The 18995-nt window shown below is 54.5% G+C and overlaps 2 protein-coding genes across 3 annotated transcripts in view; both read right to left on the reverse strand.

The window, feature by feature from the left end:
* The window catches only part of LOC140371335 (NEDD8-conjugating enzyme UBE2F-like), a 9078-nt gene extending 8531 nt beyond the window's left edge, over positions 1 to 547 (reverse strand). The window contains exon 1 of one of the 2 annotated variants that reach the window (XM_072458443.1): positions 342 to 547. The gene's annotated coding sequence lies outside the window, so the exon portion shown is untranslated. The remainder of the gene's footprint in view (positions 1 to 341) is intronic. The other variant, XM_072458442.1, reaches the window with a different exon arrangement.
* A 1461-nt stretch (positions 548 to 2008) lies between these two features.
* LOC140371334 (2-amino-3-carboxymuconate-6-semialdehyde decarboxylase-like) overlaps positions 2009 to 18995 on the reverse strand; it is a 40611-nt gene continuing 23624 nt past the window's right edge. Inside the window, exons 3-10 of the mRNA XM_072458441.1 lie at positions 9695 to 9791; positions 9483 to 9532; positions 9076 to 9312; positions 8451 to 8544; positions 4710 to 4805; positions 4473 to 4645; positions 2409 to 2507; positions 2009 to 2076 (exon numbers count right to left, since the gene is read on the reverse strand). Coding sequence (XP_072314542.1) covers positions 2014 to 2076; positions 2409 to 2507; positions 4473 to 4645; positions 4710 to 4805; positions 8451 to 8544; positions 9076 to 9312; positions 9483 to 9532; positions 9695 to 9791 — 909 coding nt within the window. The 3' untranslated portion in view covers positions 2009 to 2013. The remainder of the gene's footprint in view (positions 2077 to 2408; positions 2508 to 4472; positions 4646 to 4709; positions 4806 to 8450; positions 8545 to 9075; positions 9313 to 9482; positions 9533 to 9694; positions 9792 to 18995) is intronic.

An 18995-nucleotide genomic window follows, 5' to 3' on the forward strand; every position in this document is an offset into this window, starting at 1 on the left:
ATACTTTGCACCACATTAACAAACGACAAAAATAAAGTGGTTTAATGTTGAATTGCGTTTGTTTCTATAAATTAAAGGTGAAATGTTGATGTTTATTAGCTCTGGATCATCTGAGATTCTGCTCATTTAAGATAATTTAAGCTCATTTAAGATCGTTTAAGATAATTTAAGCTCATTTAAGATCATTTAAGCTTGTTTAAGCTCAGACCTGCTGTAAAAACACCCTGATCTTAAAGTGCCACTGTTCATGACGCGGTTGAGGCGTTAAAAGGTCACGTTTGCGGTGTTTTGGGCGTTCAAAGCGGATTCTTTTGCACTTTCAGAGGCGAAACGTCACGTACCTGCGCGTGTCACAGCCGCTGTTTCACATCATCTTTGGGGGAAACTTTCCGCTCGTCATAAATCCACCAGAACATCCACAAATGTGCTCTCGATCCTCAAATCCTGCAGAGAGTGTCAAACTCTGAGCAAAACGCGAGCTGCGGCTAAAGCGCTGCGGGACCGGAGGCGGAAGTGGGGACGGCGCAGGCGCAGCACCGGCCGGAAACACGGACACAAACAACAGTTCCGCCCAGAAGTGTCGACAAACGGGACTTTTTCATTCAAGTTTAAAGGCGAAATGGACGATTTTTTCGGCGATTTGAGAACACAGGCGGAAGTGCGCATGCGCACTCCCTCGTGCGGACTGACACAACACACACGTGTGTTTGTTTATTAGCGCGATGGATCGCATCTCGTCTCCCGTAAATTTCCGTCTTTTATGAGTCATCTCGAACAGTCTATCTCGGTCTTCATGGGAGCCGGGGCACATCGCGACGACACGACGAAAACACTCAATAATCCAGCCAAACAAAGTCAAAAACAAGTTAAATTAAAGTGATTCCAGCGCATGTCCCGATCGTACAAGTAAAGTTAGCGACACCAAATGTACAACAAATGAATGAGAGACAGGAAATGGCCTAAAAAGAAATCTAATTTTAGAATCATGAAAATGTGGCACAGAGGCCGATGGTGACGAGAAAAGTAAAAAATATTATTGCCGTAACAGCCCAACCAAATGTCGGCCATATTGGATCAGGCGGTGCTCAACATTAAACTGAAGCTAGAATTTCTGAAATGTTCCAAGATTTAAATTTGCTGCAGTTTGCGCTCCTTTGGAGCGATTGCGCCCCCTGCAGGGGAAATGACTTATATATGGAGAGCAAACATTAAAAAAAAATATATATATATATTTTATGAAATTTGGCACAAAATTCCATTTTGACATCTCAATCAAAAGAGTCAATGAGACTCATGTCATATTTGTTATTACGGCCGTCGCCGTAGCGACAGAAACATGTTATTCCAATGTGAAATGTTCAGATCTCTGACACGTGAGACCTTCAGGACCACGGAGAGGTCTTTGTGCATTTTCAGTACAGAATCAGGCCCCTGCGGTTTGGACAGTGGGTGTAATAAAAAGACGGTCAGGGGCCCCAGGGGGTCTCAGAGGGTCCGGGGTCCCAGGGGGTCTCAGAGGGTCCGGGGCCCCAGGGGGTTTCAGAGGGTCCGGGGTCCCAGGGGGTCTCAGAGGGTCCGGGGCCCCAGGGGGTTTCAGAGGGTCCGGGGTCCCAGGGGGTCTCAGAGGGTCCGGGGTCCCAGGGGGTCTCAGAGGGTCCGGGGCCCCAGGGGGTCTCAGAGGGTCCGGGGTCCCAGGGGTCTCAGAGGGTCCGGGGCCCCAGGGGGTTTCAGAGGGTCCGGGGTCCCAGGGGGTCTCAGAGGGTCCGGGGCCCCAGGGGGTCTCAGAGGGTCCGGTTTGAATGAAAAAAGAAAATGTTGATAAAAAGTGTTTAGTTTTATTTTTGAGTTTAAATAATAATATTTTAATCTTTGTAAAACGTTTTGTCTTGAATCAAGTGTAAAAGTTCAGACTGAAGTATTTGTAAAACATCAACAAACTTTAAATCTTTATTTCATTTCACTATAAAAACTTCAATATTTGTCATAAAGTGAAGTTTAAATATTATGAGTCGTTTATTCAAAATCTTCTCGTTTCAGTCCCAAAAACTCCAGAGCGTTTTCTGCAAGAAGTTTGTCCTGAAACAGAAATGTCACAGAGTGAAGCTTTAACATGTCACAGAGTGAAGCTTTAACATGTCACAGAGTGAAGCTTTAACATGTCACAGAGTGAAGCTTTAACATGTCACAGAGTGAAGCTTTAACATGTCACAGAGTGAAGCTTTAACATGTCACAGAGTGAAGCTTTAACATGTCACAGAGTGAAGCTTTAACATGTCACAGAGTGAAGCTTTAACATGTCACAGAGTGAAGCTTTAACATGTCACAGAGTGAAGCTTTAACATGTCACAGAGTGAAGCTTTAACATGTCACAGAGTGAAGCTTTAACATGTCACAGAGTGAAGCTTTACCTTGAGTTGGGGGCGGAGCTCGTCCATGGACTCGATCAAAGACCCCGGCTCCAGTTCTCCCAGAGGAAAGGGATAATCTGAGCCCAGCATCACTCGCTCCTACAAACAGCGACAATAAGAGCCACAGCTGTCCTGGGGCAGAGTGGCAGACAAGTGGCTGCCATTCTGGAACATCACACATTCATCTACATGAGATTAAACCAGGTCTAAACCAGGTCTAAACCAGGACTAAACCAGGTCTAAACCAGGACTAAACCAGGACTAAACCAGGACTAAACCAGGTCTAAACCAGGACTAAACCAGGACTAAACCAGGACTAAACCAGGACTAAACCAGGTCTAAACCAGGACTAAACCAGGTCTAAACCAGGTCTAAACCAGGTCTAAACCAGGACTAAACCAGGTCTAAACCAGGACTAAACCAGGACTAAACCAGGACTAAACCAGGTCTAAACCAGGACTAAACCAGGACTAAACCAGGACTAAACCAGGACTAAACCAGGTCTAAACCAGGACTAAACCAGGTCTAAACCAGGTCTAAACCAGGTCTAAACCAGGACTAAACCAGGACTAAACCAGGACTAAACCAGGACTAAACCAGGTCTAAACCAGGTCTAAACCAGGACTAAACCAGGACTAAACCAGGACTAAACCAGGTCTAAACCAGGACTAAACCAAGTCTAAACCAGTACTAAACCAGGTCTAAACCAGGTCTAAACCAGGACTAAACCAGGTCTAAACCAGGACTAAACCAGGTCTAAATCAGGACTAAACCAGGACTAAACCAGGACTAAACCAGGTCTAAACCAGGTCTAAACCAGGACTAAACCAGGACTAAACCAGGACTAAACCAGGTCTAAACCAGGACTAAACCAAGTCTAAACCAGTACTAAACCAGGTCTAAACCAGGTCTAAACCAGGACTAAACCAGGTCTAAACCAGGACTAAACCAGGTCTAAATCAGGACTAAACCAGGACTAAACCAGGACTAAACCAGGTCTAAACCAGGTCTAAACCAGGTCTAAACCAGGACTAAACCAGGTCTAAACCAGGACTAAACCAGGACTAAACCAGGACTAAACCAGGTCTAAACCAGGACTAAACCAGGACTAAACCAGGTCTAAACCAGGTCTAAACCAGGTCTAAACCAGGTCTAAACCAGGACTAAACCAGGTCTAAACCAGGACTAAACCAGGTCTAAATCAGGACTAAACCAGGACTAAACCAGGACTAAACCAGGTCTAAACCAGGTCTAAACCAGGTCTAAACCAGGTCTAAACCAGGACTAAACCAGGTCTAAACCAGGACTAAACCAGGTCTAAATCAGGACTAAACCAGGACTAAACCAGGACTAAACCAGGACTAAACCAGGACTAAACCAGGTCTAAACCAGGACTAAACCAGGTCTAAACCAGGTCTAAACCAGGACTAAACCAGGACTAAACCAGGTCTAAACCAGGACTAAACCAGGTCTAAACCAGGTCTAAACCAGGTCTAAACCAGGACTAAACCAGGTCTAAACCAGGTCTAAACCAGGTCTAAACCAGGACTAAACCAGGACTAAACCAGGACTAAACCAGGACTAAACCAGCTCTAAACCAGGTCTAAACCAGGACTAAACCAGGACTAAACCAGGACTAAACCAGGTCTAAACCAGGACTAAACCAAGTCTAAACCAGTACTAAACCAGGTCTAAACCAGGTCTAAACCAGGACTAAACCAGGTCTAAACCAGGACTAAACCAGGTCTAAATCAGGACTAAACCAGGACTAAACCAGGACTAAACCAGGTCTAAACCAGGTCTAAACCAGGTCTAAACCAGGACTAAACCAGGTCTAAACCAGGACTAAACCAGGACTAAACCAGGACTAAACCAGGTCTAAACCAGGACTAAACCAGGACTAAACCAGGTCTAAACCAGGACTAAACCAGGTCTAAACCAGGACTAAACCAGGACTAAACCAGGTCTAAACCAGGACTAAACCAGGTCTAAACCAGGACTAAACCAGGTCTAAACCAGGACTAAACCAGGACTAAACCAGGTCTAAACCAGGACTGAAGGTACCTCTCCGATGACCTGCAGCAGCAGCCTGAGCGCTCGGGGGTCGTGGGTCAGAGAGTCGGTGTAGAAGGAGCCGCAGTATTTGAGAGGAGACTGAGGGTTGTCCTGAGCGCACAGGTCCGGCCTGACCTTGTGCCCATGAGCGATCCTGCCCACGGTGAAGGGGAACGAGCCGCCTGAAGAACACACACTGCACTAGAACTTACACGTGAAGAAATGAGCCGGGCATGTGCGGTTTACCTCCGTGAGCGAAGCACACTTTGAGTCTGGGAAATCTTTCAAAAACCCCTCCAAAGATCATGGAGCAGACGGCGGTGGTGGTCTCTGCCGGCATTCCTGAACAAACAGCCTCTCTGCATGTGAGGGGCGTGGCTAAAGCTAGCGTGTGAGGGGTGTGGCTAGAGCTAGTGTGTGAGGGGCGTGGCTAAAGCTAGTGTGTGAGGGGCGTGGCGTTTGAACCTCTCTTTATGTCATGCTAATGCTAATGCTAATGTCAGACGCATCATGACTTAGAAATATCAGATTGTGGCTCTTGACAAAGCGAGTGCCATAAACAGGAAACAGCTGTTGCAAACGTGCTTTGCTAGCTTTGTGTTGCTAACGTGCTACGCTAGCTTTGTGTTGCTAACGTGCTACGCTAGCTTTGTGTTGCTAACGTGCTTTGCTAGCTCTGTGTTGCTAACGTGCTTTGCTAGCTTTGTGTTGCTAACGTGCTTTGCTAGCTTTGTGTTGCTAAGGCTCCACATGGTCGTTAGCATCAGTGGAAACACGGAGCTTTAGCACGAGATCAAGTCAGAGTTTGAGACAAATGATTCTTTAGTGTTTCTGCTTTGGTCTGCGTTCTCTCTCGTCCAATCATCTGGCTGCGCTGTGGAGGCTCCTCCCCCTCTCAGGACCAGAGACTTAAGGACTGAACCAAAGAGTTTTAGTATTAGTATTAGTATTAGTATTAGTATTAGTATTAGTTTTAGTATTAGCATTAGCATTAGCATTAGCATTAGCATTAGCATTAGCATTAGCTTTAGCTTTAGCATTAGTATTAGTATTAGTATTAGTTTTAGTTTTAGTATTAGTATTAGTATTAGTTTTAGTTTTAGTATTAGTATTAGCATTAGCATTAGCATTAGCATTAGCTTTAGCATTAGTATTAGTTTTAGTTTTAGTATTAGTATTAGTATATTATATAGGAAACCTACACACACGGACCAGTATCTGCTCTTTGGTTCCAACCACCCACTACAGCACAAGCTGGGTGTGATCAGAACCTTACAACACAGAGCTCAAGGTGTGCCCACCAGCTCAGAGGGCAAGAAGAAAGAGGAAAAACATGTCCGAAATGCCCTCTCAGCCTGTGGTTACCCCGCTTGGGCTCTCAACAGAGTGAAGAGAACCAAGAAGCAGGACAAAAGGGAAACTGAACAGAGAAGGAAGGGTGTTTCTATCCCTTATGTGTCTGGCCTGTCGGAAAAACTGCAGATAATTTTTAGACAACACGAAGTCCCTGTTTATTTTAAACCAGGAAACACTTTAAGACAAAAACTGGTTCACCCAAAGGACAAGTTGCCGACTCAAAAACAGAGCAATGTAGTTTATTCGATCCAATGCAGTGAAGAAAGCTGTAAAGAACGGTACATAGTGAGACAAAACAGCCTCTACACAAGAGGCTTTATCAGCACAGAAGAAATACAAGTTCAGGACCTCAGAGTGCCGTGCATCTCCATCTTGAAGCCTCTAATCACTCGTTTGAAGACGGTGAGGTGAAGGTTTTAAGCAGGAGAAAAGATGGTTTGAAAGAGGAGTCAAGGAAGCTATTTTTGTTAAAAAAGAAAGACCTTCTTTAAACAGAAATGGAGGGCTAAGGTTTAATCTTCCTGTTATTTATAATGGGTTACTGAACCCCTGGAAAGGTAGAGGACATTCAGATGCTAATCAGGTCCTCAGGGTGGTTGAGCCAGGGTCTCACAAAGACAAAGAGGATTCTAATAGCCCATTAAGATTCTGAATAGGCTCGGTAGATACAAGGGGGAGTTTCTGTTGAAACAAACAACTCTTTCTACTTCAGGAAGGCTCCTCCCAATGGGCGGGTCTTACCACAGAACAGTATTAATATCGGAGTTCTCGACCTAAATTCTGTTATTGACAATGACTCTTGGATGAGAGTCGAAACGTCTATTTTCTCAAACTGAGTCCAGATGAAACAACTGAAGCTTTTTCTACTATTAGTATTAGTATTAGTTTTAGTATTAGCATTATCATTGGCATTAGCATTAGCATTAACTTTAGCTTTAGCTTTAGTGTCGGTGTAATCCCTCATTCGTCCAGGCGTGTTCCATAGTAGAAAAAGCTTCAGTTGTAGTCATCTGGACTCAGTTTGAAACTGAGTCCAGATGACTACAACTGAAGCTTTTTCTACTTTAGCTTTAGTATTGTATTAGTATTAGTATTAGTATTAGCATTAGCATTAGCTTTAGCTTTAGCATTAGCCTTAGCTTTAGCTTTAGCATTAGTATTAGTATTAGTATTAGCATTAATAAATGCTAGCATGTAATAGCATGTAAACGCTCTCTCTTCTTTCTCACACTTATTGTGCTTTATCTCCTATATTTTGTAAATATAGTAAGTATATTTTTTCTATTTTACTGTACGATAGGGACACGCGCTGGAATAGTTTTTTAATTCAACTGTTTTTGACTTTTTCGGCTGGATTTGAGCGTTTTTCGTTGCGTTCGTTGTGTTGTTGTGACGTGAGCTAGCTCCGAGCGAGCCCACCAGCCCCCCCTCCCCGCGCCCTCCGGCCGCGCTAAAGTACGGCGTGTCGTCGGTACACGTTTATATACACGTTTATATGAAAGAGGAACTTCACGAACGATCGGGACACGCACTGGAATCGCTTTAAATTAACTTGTTTTGACTTTATTCGGCTGGATTGAGTGTTTTCGTCGTGTCGTTGCGATGTGTCTTGGCTCTGAGTCCCCCGGCCCCGCCCCCCGGCTCCGGCCCCGCCCCCCGGCTCCGGCCCCGCCCCCCGGCTCGTACCGCGTTTCCACAAAGGAGGAACTCATGAAACTGAGGAGAACAGTCGTCTTACCCGGAGATCGTCACGTTATCCCGTCGCAATACTGACCTAACCTAATACTGATGTGCAATTCTGTCATATGTGCAATTACTGTGAAATTCATGTGCAATCTATGTGCTGTCGTGACACATATTCATGTGCAATTACTGTCGTGATCACATGCAATGGTATTTATTTATTTATTTGTCTATGGGAGTTTTTATTTATTTATAGGAGATCTTCTACTGAAAGTGTTTTTCAGACTTCCTATAAGTGATCTGTTCTTCTGGATCTACCTCTGGATCTACCTGCGTTGCACCAATGAAATTTCCCCATGTGGGACAATAAAGGAATATCTCATCTTATCTTATCTTATTAGCATTAGCATTAATATTAGCATTAGCTTTAGCTTTAGCATTAGTATTAGTATTAGCATTAGCTTTAGCTTTAGCATTAGTATTGGTATTAGCATTAATATTAGCATTAGCTTTAGCTTTAGCATTAGTATTAGTATTAGCATTAGCTTTAGCTTTAATTTTAGTATTAGTATTAGTATTAGTATTAGCATTATTATTGGCATTAGCATTAGCATTAGCTTTAGCTTTAGCTTTAGCTTTAGCTTTAGTTTTAGTATTGTATTAGTATTAGTATTAGTTTTAGTATTAGCATTAGCATTGGTTTTAGTTTTAGTATTGTATTAGCATTAGCATTACTATTAGCATTAGCTTTAGCTTTAGCATTAGTATTAGCATTAGCTTTAGTTTTAGTTTTAGTATTGTATTAGCATTAGCATTAGCATTAGCATTAGTATTAGTATTACTATTAGTATTAGCATTAGCATTAGCATTAGCTTTAGCTTTAGTATTAGTATTAGTATTAGTATTAGTATTAGTTTTAGTTTTAGTATTAGTATTAGTACTTCTTACCCACTAACCAGGGCAGCCAGTACTTGTCCATACGTCCGTCTGTTTTCATGTCCCAGGGATGAACGAAGAGAGAACAACCAAGCTCCTCTGCAGCCTGAAAGAGACAAGGACTAAACCAGGACTAAACCAGGTCTAAACCAGGTCTAAACCAGGTCTAAACCAGGACTAAACAAGCACTAAAACAGGACTAAAGGAACTTCTTAAAATCTTGATTTTATGTTTTTAACTGAAACACAGGAAATGTAGTTTCCACTTTAAGTTTGAATCTGAAACACGAGAAAACCAAAAAGGGGGTGGAGTCTGTGCAGTTTTAGAGATGAAATAATGACCCGCAGGTTGTTCTTTTGGGTGTTTTCATCATGTGAGTTTGTCTCCTTTAAATGAGCTAAAACAGCCTCTTACACGAGCCTCTCCAGCACTGACAATGTTTAATGATGATTTGACTGAGACGTTTCAGTCGCACAGACTTTGATGGTTTGGTCATTACAGGTGATTTTAATGTTCATGTGGATCATGTCTGTGACATGGACCTCCTGCTGGTGCTAAACTAAACCAGGTCCAAACCAGGACTAAAAAAGAACTAAACCAGGTCCAGACCAGGCTCAGGACCAGGACCAGGACTCACGGCGTAGAAGGGGTCCAGCTCGGGGGCGTTCAGGTCCCACTCGTTTATGTGAGACCCGATCTGGAGTCCGGGGAATCCCAGGTCTTGGACGCAGCGTCTCATCTCGACCACAGCGAGTCCCGGGTCCTGGAGCGGGACCGAGCCCAGACCCACGAACCGCCGCGGCTCAGACCGGACCTGGGCCCCGAGGTCGTCGTTCAGGAGCCGGCACAGGTCCAGGGCGTCGGCAGGTTTGGCCTGGGACAAGCAAAGCTCTGGCCAGTTAGAGACACCCTCAGATGCCCCTCCTCCTGTGCCTCAGATGCCCCTCCCCCTGTGCCTAACATGTCCCTCCCCCGTGCCTCAGATGTCCTCTGATGTCCCTCCCGTGCCTCAGATGTCCTCTGATGTCCCTCCCGTGCTCTTACCCAGTAGTTGAACATGACTGGAACGGTGGACAGAGCCTGTAGAGTCACTCCTGAATCAAACACAGGGTCAGTCACAGGAGGACAAGAGGACAGGAGGACAGGAGGACAGGAGGACAGGAGGACAGCAGGACAGCAGGACAGCAGGACAGCAGGACAGCAGGACAGCAGGACAGGAGGACAGGAGGACAGTAGTAGTATAATAGTATAAGTACCGTGTCGGTCCATGTCTCGGATCCGAGCTGCAGGATTCCAGCAGTTTTCCTGAACCACACGAAACAACTTCCCGTCTTTCATCATCCGACCCTCACCCTGAAACGAGACCAGGACCAGGACCAGGACCAGGGTCAGGACCAGGACCAGGACCAGGACCAGGGTCAGGACCAGGACCAGGACCAGGAACAGGGTCAGGATCAGGACCAGGACCAGGACCAGGACCAGGACCAGGGTCAGGACCAGGGTCAGGGTCAGGACCAGGACCAGGACCAGGACCAGGACCAGGACCAGGACCAGGACCAGGACCAGGGTCAGGACCAGGACCAGGACCAGGAACAGGGTCAGGATCAGGACCAGGACCAGGACCAGGACCAGGACCAGGGTCAGGACCAGGGTCAGGGTCAGGACCAGGACCAGGACCAGGACCAGGACCAGGGTCAGGACCAGGACCAGGACCAGGAACAGGGTCAGGATCAGGACCAGGACCAGGACCAGGGTCAGGACCAGGACCAGGGTCAGGACCAGGGTCAGGACCAGGGTCAGGTCCAGGACCAGGGTCAGGACCAGGGTCAGGGTCAGGACCAGGACCAGGACCAGGGTCAGGACCAGGGTCAGGTCCAGGACCAGGGTCAGGACCAGGGTCAGGACCAGGGTCAGGACCAGGACCAGGACCAGGACCAGGACCAGGACCAGGACCAGGACCGGGGTCAGGACCAGGGTCAGGACCAGGACCTGGACCAGGGTCAGGGTCAGGACCAGGACCAGGACCAGGACCAGGACCAGGACCAGGACCAGGACCAGGACCAGGACCTGGACCAGGACCGGGGTCAGGACCAGGGTCAGGACCAGGACCTGGACCAGGGTCAGGGTCAGGACCAGGACCAGGACCAGGACCAGGACCAGGACCAGGACCAGGACCAGGACCAGGACAAGGATCAGGGTCAGGACCAGGGTCAGGACTAGGACCAGGGTCAGGACCAGGACCAGGGTCAGGACCAGGACCAGGACCAGGACCAGGGTCAGGATCAGGACCAGGGTCAGGGTCAGGACCAGGGTCAGGGTTGGGCAGGACCAGGACCAGGACCAGGACCAGGACCAGGGTCAGGACCAGGACCAGGACCAGGACCAGGACAAGGATCAGGGTCAGGACCAGGGTCAGGACTAGGACCAGGACCAGGACCAGGACCAGGACCAGGGTCAGGACCAGGACCAGGGTCAGGACCAGGACCAGGACCAGGACCTGGACAAGGACCAGGACCAGGACCAGGGTCAGGACCAGGACCAGGGTCAGGACCAGGACCTGGGTCAGGACCAGGACCAGGACCTGGACCAGGACCAGGAACAGGGTCAGGACCAGGACCAGGGTCAGGGTCAGGACCAGGACCAGGGTCAGGACCAGGGTCAGGGTCAGGGTCAGGTCCAGGACCAGGGTCAGGACCAGGGTCAGGACCAGGGTCAGGGTCAGGACCAGGACCAGGGTCAGGACCAGGGTCAGGAACAGGGTCAGGACCAGGACCTGGACCAGGGTCAGGACCAGGACCAGGGTCAGGACCAGGGTCAGGACCAGGGTCAGGACCAGGACCAGGACCAGGACCAGGGTCAGGATCAGGGTCAGGACTAGGACCAGGGTCAGGACCTGGACCAGGACCGGGGTCAGGACCAGGACCAGGACCAGGGTCAGGACCAGGGTCAGGACCAGGACCAGGAACAGGGTCAGGACCAGGACCAGGGTCAGGGTCAGGACCAGGACCAGGACCAGGACCAGGGTCAGGGTAAGGACCAGGGTCAGGACCAGGGTCAGGACCAGGGTCAGGACCAGGACCAGGACCAGGACCAGGGTCAGGACCAGGACCAGGACCAGGACAAGGATCAGGGTCAGGACCAGGGTCAGGACCAGGACCAGGACCAGGGTCAGGACCAGGACCAGGGTCAGGACCAGGACCAGGACCAGGACCTGGACCAGGACCAGGACCAGGACCAGGGTCAGGACCAGGACCAGGGTCAGGACCAGGACCTGGGTCAGGACCAGGACCAGGACCTGGACCAGGACCAGGAACAGGGTCAGGACCAGGACCAGGGTCAGGACCAGGGTCAGGGTCAGGACCAGGACCAGGACCAGGACCAGGGTCAGGACCAGGACCTGGGTCAGGGTCAGGACCAGGACCAGGACCAGGACCAGGACCTGGACCAGGACCAGGGTCAGGGTCAGGACCAGGACCAGGACCAGGGTCAGGACCAGGGTCAGGTCCAGGACCAGGGTCAGGACCAGGGTCAGGACCAGGACCAGGACCAGGACCAGGACCTGGACCAGGACCGGGGTCAGGACCAGGGTCAGGACCAGGACCAGGACCAGGACCAGGACCAGGACCAGGACCAGGACCAGGACCAGGACCAGGACAAGGATCAGGGTCAGGACCAGGGTCAGGACTAGGACCAGGGTCAGGACCAGGACCAGGACCTGGACCAGGACCAGGGTCAGGACCAGGACCAGGACCAGGACCAGGACCAGGACCAGGACCAGGGTCAGGGTCAGGATCAGGACCAGGGTCAGGGTCAGGAACAGGACCAGGGTCAGGGTCAGGACCAGGACCAGGACCAGGGTCAGGACCAGGACCAGGACCAGGACAAGGATCAGGGTCAGGACCAGGACCAGGGTCAGGACCAGGACCAGGGTCAGGACCAGGACCTGGGTCAGGACCAGGACCAGGACCTGGACCAGGACCAGGGTCAGGACCAGGACCTGGACCAGGACCAGGAACAGGACCAGGACCAGGACCAGGACCAGGACCAGGGTCAGGACCAGGGTCAGGTCCAGGACCAGGGTCAGGACCAGGGTCAGGGTCAGGACCAGGACCAGGGTCAGGACCAGGGTCAGGGTCAGGTCCAGGACCAGGGTCAGGACCAGGGTCAGGGTCAGGACCAGGACCAGGACCAGGACCAGGACCTGGACCAGGACCGGGGTCAGGACAAGGACCAGGGTCAGGACCAGGACCTGGACCAGGGTCAGGGTCAGGGTCAGGGTCAGGTCCAGGACCAGGAACAGGGTCAGGACCAGGACCAGGACCAGGAACAGGGTCAGGGTCAGGACCAGGACCAGGACCAGGAACAGGGTCAGGATCAGGATCAGGACCAGGACCAGGACCAGGACCAGGACCAGGGTCAGGACCAGGGTCAGGACCAGGACCAGGACCAGGACCAGGACAAGGATCAGGGTCAGGACCAGGACCAGGACCAGGACCTGGACCAGGACCAGGGTCAGGACCAGGACCAGGACCAGGGTCAGGATCAGGACCAGGACCAGGGTCAGGACCAGGGTCAGGATCAGGGTCAGGACCAGGACCAGGAACAGGGTCAGGATCAGGACCAGGACCAGGACCAGGACCAGGACCAGGGTCAGGATCAGGACCAGGACCAGGGTCAGGACCAGGGTCAGGGTCAGGGTCAGGACCAGGACCAGGAACAGGGTCAGGATCAGGACCAGGACCAGGACCAGGACCAGGACCAGGGTCAGGATCAGGACCAGGACCAGGGTCAGGACCAGGGTCAGGACCAGGGTCAGGATCAGGATCAGGACCAGGACCAGGACCAGGGTCAGGACCAGGACCAGGACCAGGGTCAGGACTAGGACCAGGGTCAGGACCAGGACCAGGACCAGGACCTGGACCAGGACCAGGACCAGGACCAGGACCAGGACCAGGGTCAGGACCAGGACCAGGGTCAGGACCAGGAACAGGGTCAGGATCAGGATCAGGATCAGGATCAGGACCAGGACCAGGATCAGGACCAGGGTCAGGATCAGGACCAGGACCAGGACCAGGGTCAGGACCAGGACCAGGGTCAGGACCAGGGTCAGGTCCAGGACCAGGACCAGGACCAGGACCAGGGTCAGGATCAGGACCAGGACCAGGACCAGGACGAGGGTCAGGACCAGGACCAGGGTCAGGACCAGGACCAGGACCAGGGTCAGGACCAGGGTCAGGACCAGGACCTGGGTCAGGACCAGGACCAGGACCAGGACCTGGACCAGGGTCAGGATCAGGACCAGGACCAGGACCAGGACCAGGACCAGGACAAGGATCAGGGTCAGGACCAGGGTCAGGATCAGGACCAGGACCAGGGTCAGGACCAGGGTCAGGACCAGGACCAGGACCAGGACCAGGACCAGGACAAGGATCAGGGTCAGGACCAGGACCAGGACCAGGGTCAGGATCAGGACCAGGACCAGGACCTGGACCAGGACCAGGGTCAGGACCAGGACCCCAGGACCAGGACCAGGGTCAGGACCAGGACCAGGACCAGGACCAGGACCAGGGTCAGGACTAGGACCAGGGTCAGGACCAGGACCAGGGTCAGGACCAGGACCAGGACCAGGACCAGGACCAGGACCAGAACAAGGATCAGGGTCAGGACAAGGACCAGGGTCAGGATCAGGACCAGGACCAGGGTCAGGACCAGGGTCAGGGTCAGGACCAGGACCAGGACCAGGGTCAGGACCAGGGTCAGGACCAGGACCCCAGGACCAGGACCAGGACCAGGGTCAGGACCAGGACCAGGACCAGGACCAGGGTCAGGACTAGGACCAGGGTCAGGACCAGGACCAGGACCTGGACCAGGACCAGGACCAGGGTCAGGACCAGGACCAGGACCAGGACCAGGGTCAGGATCAGGACCAGGACCAGGGTCAGGGTCAGGGTCAGGGTCAGGACCAGGGTCAGGACCAGGGTCAGGATCAGGACCAGGACCAGGACCAGGACCAGGACCAGGACCAGGACCAGGACCTGGACCAGGACCAGGACCAGGACCAGGACCAGGGTCAGGACCAGGACCTGGGTCAGGACCAGGACCAGGACCTGGACCAGGACCAGGACCTGGACCAGGACCAGGACCAGGACCAGGACCAGGAACAGGGTCAGGACCAGGACCAGGGTCAGGGTCAGGGTCAGGGTCAGGACCAGGGTCAAGACCAGGACCAGGACCAGGACAAGGACCAGGGTCAGGACCAGGACCAGGACCAGGACCAGGACCAGGACCAGGGTCAGGACCAGGACCAGGACCAGGACCAGGACCTGGACCAGGACCAGGACCAGGGTCAGGACCAGGAACAGGGTCAGGACCAGGAACAGGGTCAGGATCAGGATCAGGACCAGGACCAGGGTCAGGACCAGGACCAGGACCAGGACCAGGACCAGGGTCAGGACTAGGACCAGGGTCAGGACCAGGACCAGGACCAGGGTCAGGACCAGGACCAGGGTCAGGACCAGGACCAGGGTCAGGACCAGGGTCAGGGTCAGGACCAGGACCTGGGTCAGGGTCAGGACCAGGACCAGGACCAGGACCTGGACCAGGACCTGGGTCAGGGTCAGGACCAGGACCAGGACCAGGACCTGGACCAGGACCGGGGTCAGGACCAGGACCAGGACCAGGGTCAGGACCAGGGTCAGGACCAGGGTCAGGACCAGGACCTGGACCAGGGTCAGGGTCAGGTCCAGGACCAGGGTCAGGACCAGGGTCAGGACCAGGAACAGGGTCAGGACCAGGACCAGGACCAGGACCAGGACCAGGGTCAGGACCAGGGTCAGGACCAGGACCAGGACCAGGACCAGGACCAGGACAAGGATCAGGACCAGGACCAGGGTCAGGACCAGGGTCAGGACCAGGACCAGGACCAGGACCAGGACCAGGACAAGGATCAGGGTCAGGACCAGGACCAGGACCAGGGTCAGGATCAGGACCAGGACCAGGACCTGGACCAGGACCAGGGTCAGGACCAGGACCCCAGGACCAGGACCAGGGTCAGGACCAGGACCAGGACCAGGGTCAGGACTTGGACCAGGGTCAGGACCAGGACCAGGACCAGGACCAGGACCAGGGTCAGGACTAGGACCAGGGTCAGGACCAGGACCAGGGTCAGGACCAGGACCAGGACCAGGACCAGGACCAGGACCAGAACAAGGATCAGGGTCAGGACCATGACCAGGACCAGGACCAGGACAAGGGTCAGGACTAGGACCAGGGTCAGGACCAGGACCAGGACCAGGACCAGGACCAGGGTCAGGACTAGGACCAGGGTCAGGACCAGGACCAGGGTCAGGACCAGGACCAGGACCAGGACCAGGACCAGGACCAGAACAAGGATCAGGGTCAGGACCAGGACCAGGGTCAGGACCAGGACCAGGACCAGGGTCAGGACTAGGACCAGGGTCAGGACCAGGACCAGGACCAGGACCAGGACCAGGGTCAGGACTAGGACCAGGGTCAGGACCAGGACCAGGGTCAGGACCAGGACCAGGACCAGGACCAGGACCAGGACCAGAACAAGGATCAGGGTCAGGACCAGGACCCCAGGACCAGGACCAGGGTCAGGACCAGGGTCAGGACCAGGACCAGGAACAGGGTCAGGACCAGGACCAGGACCAGGACCAGGACCAGGACCAGGACCAGGACCAGGACCAGAACAAGGATCAGGGTCAGGACCAGGTTCAGGGTCAGGACCAGGGTCAGGACCAGGACCAGGACCAGGACAAGGATCAGGGTCAGGACCAGGGTCAGGACTAGGACCAGGACCAGGAACAGGGTCAGGACCAGGACCAGGACCAGGACCAGGGTCAGGACCAGGACCAGGACCAGGACAAGGATCAGGGTCAGGACCAGGGTCAGGACTAGGACCAGGACCAGGAACAGGGTCAGGACCAGGACCTGGACCAGGACCCGGGACCAGGACCAGGACCAGGACCAGGGTCAGGACCAGGGTCAGGACCAGGACCAGGACCAGGGTCAGGACCAGGACCCCAGGATCAGGACCAGGACCAGGGTCAGGACTAGGACCAGGGTCAGGACCAGGACCAGGACCAGGACCAGGACCAGGGTCAGGACCAGGACCAGGACCAGGGTCAGGACCAGGACCTGGACCAGGACCAGGGTCAGGACCAGGGTCAGGACCAGGACCAGGACCAGGACCAGGACCAGGACCAGGACAAGGATCAGGGTCAGGACCAGGACCAGGGTCAGGACCAGGGTCAGGGTCAGGACCAGGACCAGGGTCAGGGTCAGGACCCGGGACCAGGACCAGGACCAGGGTCAGGACCAGGGTCAGGACCAGGGTCAGGACCAGGACCTGGACCAGGGTCAGGGTCAGGACCAGGACCAGGACCAGGACCAGGGTCAGGACCAGGGTCAGGACCAGGACCAGGACCAGGACCAGGGTCAGGACCAGGGTCAGGACCAGGACCTGGACCAGGGTCAGGGTCAGGACCAGGACCAGGACTAGGGTCAGGACCAGGGTCAGGACCAGGGTCAGGACCAGGACCAGGACCAGGACCAGGGTCAGGACCTGGACCAGGACCAGGACCAGGACCAGGACCAGGACCAGGGTCAGGACCAGGACCAGGGTCAGGACTAGGACCAGGGTCAGGACCTGGACCAGGACCGGGGTCAGGACCAGGACCAGGACCAGGGTCAGGACCAGGGTCAGGACCAGGGTCAGGACCAGGACCTGGACCAGGGTCAGGATCAGGACCAGGACCAGGACCAGGGTCAGGACCAGGGTCAGGACCAGGACCAGGACCAGGACCTGGACCAGGACCCGGGACCAGGACCAGGACCAGGACCAGGGTCAGGACCAGGGTCAGGACCAGGACCCCAGGACCAGGGTCAGGATCAGGACCAGGACCAGGGTCAGGACCAGGACCAGGACCAGGACAGGGACCAGGACCAGGACCAGGACCAGGACCAGGACCAGGACCAGGACCAGGACCAGGAACAGGGTCAGGACCAGGACCAGGAACAGGGTCAGGATCAGGACCAGGACCAGGGTCAGGACCAGGGTCAGGACCAGGACCAGGACCAGGACCTGGACCAGGACCCGGGACCAGGACCAGGACCAGGACCAGGGTCAGGACCAGGGTCAGGACCAGGACCCCAGGACCAGGGTCAGGACCAGGACCCCAGGACCAGGACCAGGACCAGGGTCAGGACTAGGACCAGGGTCAGGACCAGGACCAGGACCAGGACCAGGGTCAGGACCAGGACCAGGACCAGGGTCAGGACCAGGACCAGGGTCAGGACCAGGACCAGGACCAGGACCAGGACCAGGACAAGGATCAGGGTCAGGACCAGGACCTGGACCAGGACCAGGACCAGGGTCAGGGTCAGGACCCGGGACCAGGACCAGGACCAGGGTCAGGACCAGGACCAGGACCAGGGTCAGGACCAGGGTCAGGACCAGGGTCAGGACCAGGACCAGGACCAGGGTCAGGGTCAGGACCAGGACCAGGACCAGGAACAGGGTCAGGATCAGGACCAGGACCAGGACCAGGACCAGGACCAGGACAAGGATCAGGGTCAGGACCAGGGTCAGGACTAGGACCAGGGTCAGGACCAGGACCAGGGTCAGGATCAGGACCAGGACCAGGGTCAGGACCAGGACCAGGACCAGCACCAGGACCAGGACCAGGGTCAGGACCAGGGTCAGGAGGGTCAGGACCAGGGTCAGGGTCAGGACCAGGACCAGGACCAGGACCAGGACCAGGACCAGGGTCAGGACCAGGGTCAGGACCAGGACCAGGACCAGGGTCAGGACCAGGGTCAGGATCAGGACCAGGACCAGGGTCAGGACCAGGACCAGGACCAGGACCAGGGTCAGGACTAGGACCAGGACCAGGGTCAGGACCAGGGTCAGGATCAGGACCAGGACCAGGACCAGGACCAGGACAAGGATCAGGGTCAGGACCAGGGTCAGGACTAGGACCAGGGTCAGGACCAGGACCAGGGTCAGGACCAGGGTCAGGACCAGGGTCAGGATCAGGATCAGGACCAGGACCAGGGTCAGGACCAGGACCAGGACCAGCACCAGGACCAGGACCAGGGTCAGGACCAGGGTCAGGAGGGTCAGGACCAGGGTCAGGGTCAGGACCAGGACCAGGACCAGGACCAGGACCAGGACCAGGGTCAGGACCAGGGTCAGGACCAGGACCAGGACCAGGGTCAGGACCAGGGTCAGGATCAGGACCAGGACCAGGGTCAGGACCAGGACCAGGACCAGGACCAGGGTCAGGACTAGGACCAGGGTCAGGACCAGGACCAGGGTCAGGACCAGGGTCAGGACCAGGGTCAGGATCAGGACCAGGACCAGGGTCAGGACCAGGACCAGGACCAGGACCAGGACCAGGACCAGGACCTGGACCAGGACCAGGGTCAGGACCAGGACCAGTACCAGGACCAGGGTCAGGACTAGGACCAGGGTCAGGACCAGGACCAGGACCAGGACCAGGACCAGGGTCAGGACTAGGACCAGGGTCAGGA

The sequence above is a fragment of the Eucyclogobius newberryi genome, unplaced genomic scaffold, assembly GCF_026437365.1.
Source record: "Eucyclogobius newberryi isolate DKJ021-1_F unplaced genomic scaffold, fEucNew1.0.hap1 SCAF_215, whole genome shotgun sequence".
In the NCBI taxonomy this organism is placed as follows: domain Eukaryota; kingdom Metazoa; phylum Chordata; class Actinopteri; order Gobiiformes; family Gobiidae; genus Eucyclogobius; species Eucyclogobius newberryi.